The 13,371-nt window shown below is 48.9% G+C and overlaps 1 protein-coding gene across 1 annotated transcript; it reads left to right on the top strand.

The window, feature by feature from the left end:
• The first annotated feature begins 5,379 nt into the window (after window positions 1–5,379).
• CEBPB (CCAAT enhancer binding protein beta) lies at window positions 5,380–7,742 on the top strand. Its single transcript, XM_080627623.1, has one exon. It carries the CDS (start codon window positions 5,641–5,643, stop codon window positions 6,637–6,639), a length of 999 nt encoding a protein of 332 aa, XP_080483749.1. The 5' UTR covers window positions 5,380–5,640; the 3' UTR covers window positions 6,640–7,742.
• The last annotated feature ends 5,629 nt before the right edge of the window (window positions 7,743–13,371 follow it).

Below are 13,371 nucleotides of genomic sequence, written 5' to 3'. Positions count from 1 at the left end.
CAGACCCGACTGCTGCCCACCACCAGCACGGGCCCATCGGTGCAGAGCACGCTCCGGGCTCACCTCTCTCCCCTGCACTTATGCAACTCCAGTCTCTTCCCGCGCCACAAGGCACACAGGGAGCAGAAACTGGCTGCAGCTCCCTTGCTGGGCTCTGGCATGGGAAAGCGTCAGTGGGTGGGAGAGGTGGAATGGGCACTCCTACGGCTCCCGTCTAAAGCTGTAAATGCAAAGACACGGAGATGACAGGGACCAAAAGGCGAGGTGTGTGGAGGATGGTACTCCATGGCTATCCCTGCCCAGTACCCAGTCCACCAAGGCCAGCTGCCAGATGACACAAACCAGCCCAGGGGCAGCTTTTAGGTGCCAGGACTCACACCAACAAGTCCTAACTGATGCCTGGCAGCCCCACTTTCTCCATGGTGCTTGACACAAGATGAGAGCAGAGGGAAAAGAAAGTATTTGTACAGTCAAGGGCATGGACCTTAATGCTTTTAATGAAGAAAAATCTTGTTTCTTAAGCCCACTCTCCCGTCACTCTCTCTAAGTCCTCCCTTGGTTTATGTCACCCCAGCAATACACACCATGGAGTCCCAGCTACTCGGCCTGCAGCCTCTGCACCTCTGAACAGCTCTCCTCTTTTAGAAACTGCCTAGATGAATTCCCAAGTTCTGTACTAGGAAATTATGGCACTTGGCAGGGTCTCCTGGAGGGACAGAATTCCTGTTCCCTTGATGGATCTTTTGAAAGCTTGCATATGTTAGAAAAAAGCATTAATACATGATTGTAATAAATCCATCAAAGAAAGAGGCCACAATTACCTAGGAAATGTCAGACAATTATGGAAAACTTCTGGAAAGTTGGTGGACAGCAGCTTCTTTGCCATTTTTTTTTGGAATACAAGGGAACAGGCTACTCATAAACCACAAAGTCACCTCTTACAGTCCCTGCTTGGAAAGACAGCCCATGTCTTGCCAGCCAAATGGCTTCATTGCGACTCTGCAACACAGGACTGGAGACCGTAGCTTCTGCTTTGTCACTGTCCCGTTCCAGGGGTGTTGGTGTGCACTCTGGCTCTCCCTCCTTCTCTATCTCTTGCAGAGCCACAGAGTGGGTGCTCTGACCTCCAATTTGCTCTGGAAAATTTTCCGTCGGGTCGGGGAAGGTATTTTGCTCATGTTGTCTGCAGGCAGCGGTGCCAATCTCCAGGTGTCGTCTCTGCAGCACTGTAGGGCAAAGAGCAACGTGTAGATAAAGTGGGATTGAGCAACGCAGCGCTGCAAATGCTAGGTCAGAGGTGAGCAGAAAATCAGCAGAAGACCAACAAATACCCGAGCATCACCATGTCACATGGAAACAAGGGGTGAGGGAGCACTTAGGGAGGGGGAGGACTCTGGTCTCTAACAAAAGAAGTGAAGGAGGCCAGGAGACAGGGCCTGCAAGTGCCTGGGGAGCTCCCTGCCACTGGAGACTGCAAGGCAGGGTATCGCTGCTGCGGTTTCAGAAGAGAGGAAAGCATGTGGCAATCATTTTTTATGTTAAAATGAGGCAAAGTCTTGAGGCTGGTCTCAGAGTTGGGGGAGGCGGAAGGAGGGACAACCTCTCTCCAAGTTGAGACACTGTCCCTGCCTGACATTTCATAAGGACTGCTTTTTTACACCAGAGAACAGCAAGTGGAAAGCAAGAGATTGAAATCTGGCCTCTGCCAGGTACAACTTAAGAGTTGTCGTTGGCACAAAGTGTGCGGCTGCATAAAGAGGTACCTGGGGGTAGGAAGAGGAGCAAACACAGCTCACAACATGCTCAGAAATACATTTCAATTTTACTTCTCTGTTTTGCAGCCCTTACTTATTGCAACATCGCTCCACTTAAGCCAGTCGTTCAGGCAAGGTCCCCTCCTACCCCCCCGAGACCTTCCCACACCACCTCTGTGCTCTCTCCCAGCTTGCCTGCTTGCCTGGGTACTGCTCTGCTCTGGAACCCCTCACATTCTCCTCTTCAGCCCATTTCCAACACACTACCTACAGCACCTTGTTCATTGATGCAACTCTCAGCTTCTGGCATAAGCCTCTTTCCTCTTTGTCCCTCTTCTGCTCATCCTTGTTGTTTTTTATCTGCAGGGCAGGGTGAGAGGCTGTGCTCACACACGGTTTAGCATGGCACAGCTCTGATCTTACTGATCTGCTAAGAGCTACCGCAAGGGAAATAATACTTGAGACAGGTCTGCAGCAAGAAGCATCAGAAATTACAGATAGCCTTTTTCTAGAGTATGGTCCTCAGTCCACAGACCTTATAAACACTTCAGTGTTTGAGCCATCACCATTAAACCAACAGCGTCTCCCCAAAGCTGGTGTCCTTCCAGGGACAGCTGCTGTAGACCTGGAGCGCATGAACTGGAAAGCTTGCAAAAAATCCTGGAAAAGCAGATCATTTCCAGGAAGAAAATGCCTTTGCAATGCTTTATTGTAGGTCTGAGCCTGGAGCTGGAAAGTTGTGGCTTTTACAGGACAAAAGAAAAACTGAAGAGCAGAACTTAATTCATGACAGAAATGAGCACTGAGGGTGAAATTCTCCCCTCCACCTTTTCTGGTATCTTTCTGTTACCCTCCCAGTATCTACCTTGTTTCACACACAAATGTAGAGGGATCTGGCTTCTATTGCATCAGACTTTTTCTGCTCAAATATGCTTTATGTTCTTACTAAGTGATGTGTGAGTTATGCTGTCTCCTTCCTCAGTTGACTAGCTCTGAAGAAAAGAAAGCATGGAATCACTAGGAAGAAAGTGCTTTCACAGAAGTGCTGCCTTCCTGTTCAAAATTACTCTGTTGCGAGATAGAGCAAACCTGCTGCCCTTGGGTACTTCACAGCAGTGCCTGGATCCCTTCACCAGGAATCTCTGCATCTATTCTCCTATCTAAAGCATCTCTCTGAAGAGTTTTCGAGGACAGCTACTAGCAGCCTCTGCACATGTGGCCAGGCCAAGGGACAGAGCTCGGTGTGCCCAGGCCCCCCCTCAACCCTCACGGTGCGAGCCTCACTCTGCACCTGTTCCCATTCCAAAAACCCCATTTCTGGCCATGCATTTGTTATGACAAGTGCAGAAACAATTTATGAGAGACCAGAGTTAGCTCAGAACCTGCTTGTCGAATGCCAGGGTTTTGGATACGTGGTTAGAGCCGCCAACAAGGTTCCCATGAGAAGCTGAGAACGGACGTTGGCTCTATGAGAGTGGATGCTGGGGTTTGAGGTGAGCTGGAGGAAGTTTAAAGAGATCCAGGTACAGCAGGGAGGTGAGGGGGGAGAAGGCCAGGAGGGGACAAGCTGGGCATCCAACCTCAATTACCACCCCGGCTGACGTGTGATCTCGGTGACTACAGGATTACTCAGCACTGGCCTGGAAGCGAGGTGTGGGCCACACCATCCCTGATATAATCTGTTTCACATGACAGTTGCACAGACATCGTATTTTGTTAGGGAAGATCAGCCCAGGCAGGAGTACAGCTGCTGCAGAGCAGGGGAGGAGAGGGCAGAAACTTGAAGAGGGCGAACTGAGATCTCCAAAAATGTCTTGAAAAACTGCCCAGGAAAGTCACCAACCACCTTGAGCGCTCAACTGTATCCAACAGCAGTGGTGAGCTGGAGACCTGTCAGGGTAATGCTGAGAAAGGCATCACTACAGCAGGAGACCTCCTGCTCTGGGTCCCTGAGATGTCTGGGAGGTAGGAAGCACATGAGGCCAACTTTCAAGAGCTCGGTTACAAGGGCCAGCTGGGGCAGCGGCTGGAGGTAACTGCCAGATCAGAATGCAGGATAAAGGCACAGAACGAGGGAGTAAACAGCCAGAAGAACAAGCCCTGGCTCACTGCGACTTGCCAGTATTTGCACCCAATACAGATGTTTGTATTTATGAAGGTATGGGCTCCAACTCCAACCTCCAGACCCAGTGCTCTGGCCAGGCCCAGCTCCAATTTAATCTCTGGTGCATTCACCAAAGATTAACTTGGTAGATAAAGATGGAACTAGAACTATTTGAAGCCTGAAAACCTGTTAGGGTACTTCTGCTATGGAAGGAAAAGAAATTCTTTTAAAACATGGAAAGAAAAAGCAAATTAAAAACTAAAGTGAGAAAAAGTCCGATGATCACTGCCCGATTCTTGAATTCTTCCTCTTTTCAAAGTTCTGAGGTTTGGACATCATGAACAGTTGACTGTTTGAATCGTATAATGCAATACCTGTTCCTCTGGCTTAACGTTACAATATTTCCCACACCGCAGGATTGCTTCACATTATTCTAAGAGGCAATGTCATTTTCCCTGCAGTGCTGGGTCTTCTTTACTGAGGCGAAGGACACTCCTACTTCCTTTAATTATATGTTTTGTTTTAAATTAATGTCCTTTATTCTGGGGATGAATCACCAGCTTGTAGACAGGTAAATGTGGGAGTAAGAGAGTGAAAATATAAGTTTGATTCCCAAGGTGGGTGTCTTTAATTAAAATGGACATCAAGATTCAGTCTTCCTTCCCAAACTTAACCCGCGATTCTAAAAGCATTTGGATTCCATGTTTCTATGCACGTATTTCACTTCCCTTCTGAACTGTGTGGGATACAGTCAGTCCCCTTTGATTCCCTATTGCTCGTGTACCCTGACAGTTGCACCATATCATGCAAAGCAAATATGCCAAGGCAAACTTTAAGGCCACCATCCCTGCACAAAGTGATGGCAAGGGGAGCTCTGTGTTGGCTCGACTCTTTTGCTGCTGGGGTGCAGGAGGCCTGCAGCAGCCCCATGCCCTGCTCCGACCCCTCTTTGCTCTCCTCTGTGCCCATTCAGATGGATGGTGCTCACTGCCCCTGGCACTGACTGAAGCAAGCACAGGACGGAGAATAACGGGATCTGTCTTGTTTGCAGCCTTTCCCCTGCCTCACCTAAGGGGCTGCGGAAAATCCCTCTTTCCCTCTATTTCCCAAGGGAACAGGGGCGCAGCCGGGACCTGCACTCATCACCTCGGCAGCGCTGCCAGCCCCCAGCCCGCTTCCGGGCGCGAAGGACGGAGCCCCCGCGGGCACGGAGCCGGCGGCACCGTCCCGACACACGCGTGTGCGTGTCCCCCGGACCCCCGCTCCTGCCGCCCCGGCGGGGCTCGGCTCCCCGCTTCTCCGCCCCACAGCGAAGCCCCGTCCGCAGCGCGGCCGCTCGGCGGGCACCGCACCGGCAACACCCGCCCCGGGAGCCTCCTCCGGGGCCGCGGCCGGGGCCGGGGCCGGCAGTTACCGAGCGTGCAGCGTGGCAGGCGGCCAGGCGGTGACGCGCCTGTTGCTATGGGATCCACCGCCCCTATAAATAACCGGGGAAAGGAACTTTCCTAAGTCAGAGACTTTAGGACACGGGACCCAGAACCAGATGGTCCGGACGAGACGCGCCAGCTCCCGCCGCAGCTCCCGGAGCGGTGAAGCCCCGCCGCGCCGCAGGACCTGACCCAGCCCCGGTGGGCAGCGCAGCCGGGGGCCGTGCTCAGCGTCGGAGGCTGAGGCCGGGTCCGGAGCCCCCCATACAGCCCCAACCCCGACGGCGGCAGCCTGACCCTCTGCCGGGGGGGCCCCCCGCGTCCTGTCCTCCTCCCCGCATCCCCCTTTGCTTTCATGCAACGCCTGGTGGCCTGGGACGCAGCATGCCTCCCCATCCAGCCGCCCGCCTTTAAATCCATGGAAGTGGCTAATTTCTATTACGAGGCGGACTGTCTGGCTGCGCTCAACAAGCTGCACCCGCGGGCGGCCGGGGGCCGCTCCATGACCGAGCTCACCGTAGGGGACCACGAGAGAGCCATCGACTTCAGCCCCTACCTGGACCCCCTGGCATCGCAGCCGCCGGCGCAGCCGCCTCCCGCCGCCGCAGCAGCAGCAGCAGCAGGGGGCAACTTTGAGCCTCCCTGCAGCAGCGGCGCCGGCCAAGATTTCCTTTCCGATCTCTTCGCCGAGGACTATAAAGGCAGCGGCGGGAGCAAGAAGCCCGACTACACCTACATCAGCCTCGCCCGACACAGCCACCCCTGCGCCAGCCAGAGCCACAAACCGGGGGGGCTGCCGGGCTGCTTCCCGCCCCAGATCGTGGAGACCAAGGTGGAGCCGGTCTTCGAGACCCTGGACTCTTGCAAAGGGCCCCGTAAGGAAGAAGGGGGAGCCGGGCCGGGACCGGGGGGCATGTCCTCACCCTACGGCAGCACCGTGCGCTCCTACCTGGGTTACCAGTCGGTGCCGAGCGGCAGCAGCGGGAACCTGTCCACCTCGTCCTCCTCCAGCCCCCCCGGCACCCCAAACCCCTCCGAGTCCTCCAAGTCCGCCGCCGCCGCCGGCGGGGGCTACTCCGGCCCCGCGGCGGGCAAGAACAAGCCCAAGAAGTGCGTGGACAAGCACAGCGACGAGTACAAGCTCCGCCGGGAGAGGAACAACATCGCGGTGCGCAAGAGCCGCGACAAAGCGAAAATGCGCAACCTGGAGACGCAGCACAAAGTCTTGGAACTGACGGCCGAGAACGAGCGGCTGCAGAAGAAGGTGGAGCAGCTCTCCCGGGAGCTCAGCACCCTCAGGAACTTGTTCAAACAGCTGCCCGAGCCCCTGCTCGCCTCCTCGCCTCGCTGCTGACCCCCGGCCGGGCCGCGGGGCTAGCGGAGCCGCCGGCTCCTCGCTCCGCTCCGCTCCGCCGGGCTGGGGGCGAGCCCGGGGGCCGGGGGGCTGGTTTTTAATGGTTTTTATGTTGGTTTGTTCTTGTGTTTTTTTGGTCTTTATTTACATGTTGGCGGAAGGCTCCGCCGCCGCGCGGGGATCTCCCGGGGGCTGTCAGCGGGGCGGCGCGGAACGAAGGGGCCCCGGTCCCGGGGTCCCGGTGCCCCGGTCCCGGACAGGCTCTGCAGGCTGCTGGGCGCTGGGGTTATTTAAAAGAGCGAGAGGAGAGCAAGGGCAAAGTGATGCAATCCTTTAAGCATGGCTGGGAATGCTGTGTACATGATGCAATCTCGTGTAACTGTCAGTCATGAATTGAGTAATCTGTTAAAGATGTTCCTACAGTTTTTTTTTTTTTTTATTATAAAGAATAATCTATTTCTATAAGAAAATACATATGTATATTTTGGGATCTATGCATTCTTGCTACATTTGAAGCATTAATGAACAATTTTAATAAACTTTATGACTAGGTTAAAGAAAGTAGCTTGTTTTATTTTGAAGGCACGTTTAAAGTGAGATTAAGTGCAGGGTTGAAATTCTAGCTGAATCTGGCTCAATGCTGGGATCTGGGATCAGGATTTTTGTTGCTCTTTTGGCTTTCTCTGTGACTCAGAGAAAGGAAAAAATAAACCCAACCAAAACCAAAAAGCAAAACCCCCAAGAGAAACCCAGCAAAGAGCAGAGCTGAATCTTTAGCCAGTTCTTGTTGCCTTATTTTATGTCCTCTGATCACTTGCTTTAGCTGCCGCTTGGGTGTTGTTCGGGGAGGAGGTGTTTGTGTTGAGTTTTTTGCACTTCTTGCTGTTCTGAACGTGTAGAGCAAGATGTGCTATCCAAACCATGACGGATCTTTGGCAAAGTAACACCAAGCCTGAAGTGGGAGGGAGGAAGAAAAAGTCAGAGAGGAAGCTTGAAATGAGGGTTTGTTTATGTTGTGTGTGTTTTTTCTTCACAAAGTTTCTATTCTCTATGATTCAGCATTTCTTATGTTTGTAGTTTACAGGAATAAACATGAGAAAGTAGCCTTTCTGTTGGATGTCGGTAATTTCGGGCATTGCTCAGGAAGCTCTCATGAAACCTGGCCAGGTGAGAGGCACATGAACAACTCCCTCATCTTTCCTCTTGAGATGTCTTCCTAAACCCTGTAGACAGAGCTTCTCTGATGAGAGCTGTTTGTTTCTGTGTGCATGCGGGTTTGCTGGGGGAAGTGACAGATAAGGGTGGGGTGGCAGAGAAGGAGGTTTGTTGGAGGCCATCACTTTGTTTTAGGGAGAGCTAAGGAACACGCCAGCCTTGCCAGGGCTCCCAGGCTGCGTTATTTCCCCTGTAAGAAGTTAACAGTCTCAAGCTGGTTACATGGAGGGAGTTGAGCAAATGACCAGGTCTTACTCAGCATTTTCCATTTTCCTGTTAGGCCAAATTTAAGCATTAAGTTTTTAGATCCAGATTCCCTGTGCCCCAGAAAAGAAACTGCTTCGTGGCCTGTGCCCTGTTTGACAGCTGAACACAGAAGGATTTTTTAATATAAAGGCTGTGGACTTGAATTCACCCCTATGCATTCCAATCCAAACAGCAGTGGTTTGCAGAGGAACAAATCATCAATTTGTTGCTTATTTTTAATGTTTCTTTAAGCAAAGCAGGTTTTCTGCTGAAAAAACTGTTCTGCTTTTTTTGACACTTAAGATCCTGGCTTCCTGCAGGGAAATCTGCTAAAGAGAGCTCTCACTGAAATTTGTTACGCATTCCCTGCCTCCCCCAGTGCCTCTGCAGCTCCTGCCAGGAGCCACGCAGTAGTGAGCACTAGGAGCCGTGCAGTAGTGAGCGCTAGGAGCCGTGCAGTAGTGAGCACTAGGAGCCGTGCAGTAGTGAGCACTAGGAGCTGTGCAGTAGTGAGCACTAGGAGCCGTGCAGTAGTGAGCGCTAGGAGCCGTGCAGTAGTGAGCGCTAGGAGCCGTGCAGTAGTGAGCACTAGGAGCCGTGCAGTAGTGAGCACTAGGAGCTGTGCAGTAGTGAGCACTAGGAGCCGTGCAGTAGTGAGCGCTAGGAGCCGTGCAGTAGTGAGCGCTAGGAGCTGTGCAGTAGTGAGCACTAGGAGCCGTGCAGTAGTGAGCGCTAGGAGCCGTGCAGTAGTGAGCGCTAGGAGCCGTGCAGTAGTGAGCACTAGGAGCCGTGCAGTAGTGAGCGCTAGGAGCCGTGCAGTAGTGAGCACTAGGAGCTGTGCAGTAGTGAGCACTAGGAGCCGTGCAGTAGTGAGCGCTAGGAGCCGTGCAGTAGTGAGCACTAGGAGCCGTGCAGTAGTGAGCACTAGGAGCCGTGCAGTAGTGAGCACTAGGAGCTGTGCAGTAGTGAGCACTAGGAGCCGTGCAGTAGTGAGCGCTAGGAGCCGTGCAGTAGTGAGCACTAGGAGCCGTGCAGTAGTGAGCACTAGGAGCCGTGCAGTAGTGAGCACTAGGAGCTGTGCAGTAGTGAGCACTAGGAGCCGTGCAGTAGTGAGCACTAGGAGCTGTGCAGTAGTGAGCACTAGGAGCTGTGCAGTAGTGAGCACTAGGAGCCGTGCAGTAGTGAGCACTAGGAGCCGTGCAGTAGTGAGCACTAGGAGCCGTGCAGTAGTGAGCACTAGGAGCCGTGCAGTAGTGAGCACTAGGAGCCGTGCAGTAGTGAGCACTAGGAGCTGTGCAGTAGTGAGCACTAGGAGCTGTGCAGTAGTGAGCACTAGGAGCTGTGCAGTGAGCCTTACTCCTCATGCAGATTTCCTCTGTTTGCTTTTTAACTTGTACAGTGCAGTTCAGTTGTTTTTATGAGACCCTAAGAATAGCTTTTCTTGGGTGAGCTAGCTCCTGCACCAGCATGACTCAAGTTCTTGCAGGCAAGATAGACGTTAGATCTTGTCTTGACTGTCCCTCGTGACGACGATTACTCCAGCCTCCTGTGGCTGTTTATTCTACTATTCTTCTAGTTACGAAACTTATCCACATCGTTAGATTCTATTTTCTTGTTGTGCTGTAGGCCATGTAATGTTACCCAAACTTACAAGCAGCACTCCCAGTCGGAGCCGAGTGCTGCTGAGGGTGGAATTGCAGGACTGAAGCTGTCCTCGGGCATATTTCTTCCTTCCTTTCTTTCTTTCTTTCTTTCTTTCTCTTTCTTTCTTTCTTTCTTTCTTTCTTTCTTTCTTTCTTTCTTTCTTTCTTTCTTTCTTTCTTTCTTTCTTTCTTTCTTTCTTTCTTTCTTTCTTTCTTTCTTTCTTTCTTTCTTTCTTTCTTTCTTTCTTTCTTTCTTTCTTTTCTTTCTTTCTTTCTTTCTCTTTCTTTCTTTCTTTCTTTCTTTCTTTCTTTCTTTCTTTCTCTGTCTGTCTGTCTGTCTGTCTGTCTGTCTGTCTGTCTAAATGACAAAGTTTCCAACAAAAGTTCAGTTCATGGGGGCTGGAAGGCAGGGGAGATTGAGAGATAAGATGTACTGAAGGTATTTATATTTGTTTAAATAATACTTCAGTTTTGGAGACAGAGCTCTACCAGGCATGAATGAGCTAATCCTCATCCTTACTTAAACTTTGCCTGCCACAGTTCAGGGGAGCCAGGGTGGTGTTGCTGCAATGCAAAGAATGATGTTTGAATTTCTGCTGTATTCCAGTGTATGTTTTAAGCTGGATTATAGATTCCTTATTCAGGAGAAACTTGTGCAGCAGTGAGCTTTGGTCCAAAAGATGCTGTTGCAGGAAGGAAAGTTAAGGACAGAAATGCACCAATTTTACACTGGTCTCAGAAGGAATCTGTGAAAGTCAGACAGAAAATTCCCAAATCCTTCGTTCTTGGTCTTGTACTACCCACCTCGCTTATATTTTAGGAGCTGTGTAGCACTATTAAATGCATGGAGGTCACGAAATACCCTGCTTTATAAAATAGCATATGGAAAAGCCCCTCTAATTAAAACATTTCGTGGACAAGAAACAGTCTGGAAAAAAATAGTTTGGAAATGAATCTGAGAAAACTACAAGCACTAAAGCAGACACAAGATTCCAAATACCTTTTCTAGTCACAGCAGGGGAATTGGAAAATCCCTGTCCAAGCACTGGCTCTGCTCCAAATATTGATAATTTCCCATTACAAATAAGATTCTGTTGACTGAAAGCAGTACTTGGTATGTCTCGGTTGTCTTCTGACAGGGTCTCTTGAGCTTCTTTTCCTAAAGCAACTCCATACAGCTTGTGGTAGAACTCTGCAGTCTGTTTGGAATTTTATGGAACTTTATAAACAGCATTTTGTTTGGGCTTTTATTTTTTAACCTTCAAATTATTTATTACATTGACTGATTCATATAGGGCTTTCTCCTTACTTCTAAAATAACAGTGTGTCCTCCTATGTAGAAAGAAGTCTGTAAGATCAAATCCCTGGCATGAACATCACCTTTTCAAAGCACCTAGCTCTGTTTTGCTAGGTGTGTGAATTCAGTTGTGCTTAGTTCTGCAAAAGGAATCATATGTATAATTTTAAAGCAAACTATTTAAAAATACAATTATAATTTTGTTAGCAGTTCTTGTATCTATGAATACAATTTATTACTCTCTATCTGCCCAAAGCACATATAACCCTGTGCAGCTCTGACGCTGTGCTGTTCCTTTCACACTTTTCCCACTGCCTTCCATCAGGGACTCTTGGAAGATGCAGGGATATTTGCACTTCTTGCTATACGAATCATTTCTCCTCTGTCACATAAAATCACTCAAATTGCACACATGCACCAAAGGATTACTGGGAGGGAGGCTTGATCACGTTTGGTAACGGTATGGGTTTATTCTGCAATAGCCTTCAGATACTGAAATCACAGCCTGAAAAAAGCTTTGTGCACAATGTTTACCATTTCCTTGCTAGAACAATTGTCATTGATGTGGATGTGTATAAAAATATGAAACTACTCTCATACTAGCTAGTTTTCCAGCAATGTTTCATTAGCTGTGACCAGAATAAAAGTCAATGCAACTCAATATCTGCTTTAATAAAGAGAAAAACATGTATATGAGGCCAAATTACACATCTGCTTTTGTTATTTATAGTGATATCGCTTCAGATGCAATCAAGCATTGTCTTGTATTTTCCTGTCATTCATACTGACACAAAGTGAGTCTAAAGCAGCACCAAACTGGAATGCCAGGGTTCTGCGTTCAGTTTGTACTGGACAAAGATGACTTTATGGTGGATGGGGGATAATGACAAATGTGGTTGCAACTTTTTGCTACTGATTGCTAATGCAAAAAAAAGTCTTTATTACTCTCCTGAGTGTTAGCCTCTTTTATGCTTAAGTCTGCACAAACGTTTAACAGTCAACAGTTAGGGCAAACCTCATATAAGGTTGTGAAGTATAAAGAAAAATTTAAACCTATGCATATACGTTGAAAGGTTCCTGCTACGTTAATGAGGAAATCCAAGCAAAACTAGGAATATCGTTAACTTCTCCCACAGAAACAATTCTGTTCACATTCTGAACACTTTTTTTAACCAATCAATCAAGTAAAACTAAACCCATGTGGCCAAAACTGTACATGGAATACATGGGAATTGGTTCTCCTTTGAGAGATACTCACTGAACAGAGAAGTGAAATCATTAAACGAATGAAGTTCTATTCGACTCTTCGCTGGGACCCAAATACCAAAACATTGTCTGAGAGTTTGATCTTGGCAACATTAAGCTAAACTTCGGTAGAAACTCTACACTTGGATAATAACCTGAGGTTTTCTGAGGTTCCCGATGCTTTCATATGTACTGAGGCTGTTTTGCCCCAGTCTGGGCAGATGAGCAGCACAATCTATGGTGAGTATGCAAACACCTCAAAAGATTAGATACAGCCTCGGACTAACATCAGGATCATGTGAAATTTATGGCGCGGTGTTAGCCTGATGCAAAACTACCTGAAACTCCCTGAGTTTCTCCTTGAAATGATCCTGGGAACAGCCACGTGGTGCCTGGATCACCACCCCTGGGGCTGGAGTCCTCGGGAGTTCCCAACTTCGGGATAGCTGTAATTCTCATATGCTCAGTTTGATCTATTGGAGACTCAATTGGAAAGCAAAATGCCTTCTGTGATCACTTCCCCACCTGCCGAATTGATCAAATGCTTTAAATAAAAGGCTTTCCTGCCCTCCTGGAAATGGTGGTGGTGGTTAGATCTGCCTGGATGTGAAAAACAATAGGGCTGGGATTCAAAATGAGGATAAAAGGGTTAATAGTTGCTGAAGTGAATTGGTTTGCGTTTATAATAGGGACACATTTAGTTCCAAACCTTCCGATTGGACTGACTGCTACAATTTCACAGAGTGCCAAATTTAACCCTCAGGTGTTTTATACTTTTCACAAATTTATATATTTACTATTAAAGCTATTCATATACTAAATAATAATAAATTCCAATAATATTTGCTAGTTAATTAAAAGCTAAGGAAGACTGATCTCCATCCAGTTTTCACCTTGCCCCATCCTATTTGCTCTTGCCTCTGGGATTCCCATATCACACATTATATAGCTATCCAAGCACTCTCAGAGTTCAGGCTATTTAAATCAGAGGGTTAAGTTAGGTCTCATAATTTCATACTATTTGCAGAATAAATCCTCTAAGAAGTGCTGGCTCGCTCAGCAGACCTGGTTGAATGCAGACCCCGT

The sequence above is a fragment of the Psittacula echo genome (genome assembly GCF_963264785.1).
Source record: "Psittacula echo genome assembly, chromosome: 12".
In the NCBI taxonomy this organism is placed as follows: domain Eukaryota; kingdom Metazoa; phylum Chordata; class Aves; order Psittaciformes; family Psittacidae; genus Psittacula; species Psittacula echo.
Note: the sequence above shows the minus strand (reverse complement) of the source record. Positions and strands in the feature narration are given on the sequence as shown.

Coding starts and splice junctions, on each gene's coding strand:
- CEBPB (XM_080627623.1), top strand. CDS start 5,641: ATGCAACGCCTGGTGGCCTGGGACGCAGCATGCCTCCCCATCCAGCCG.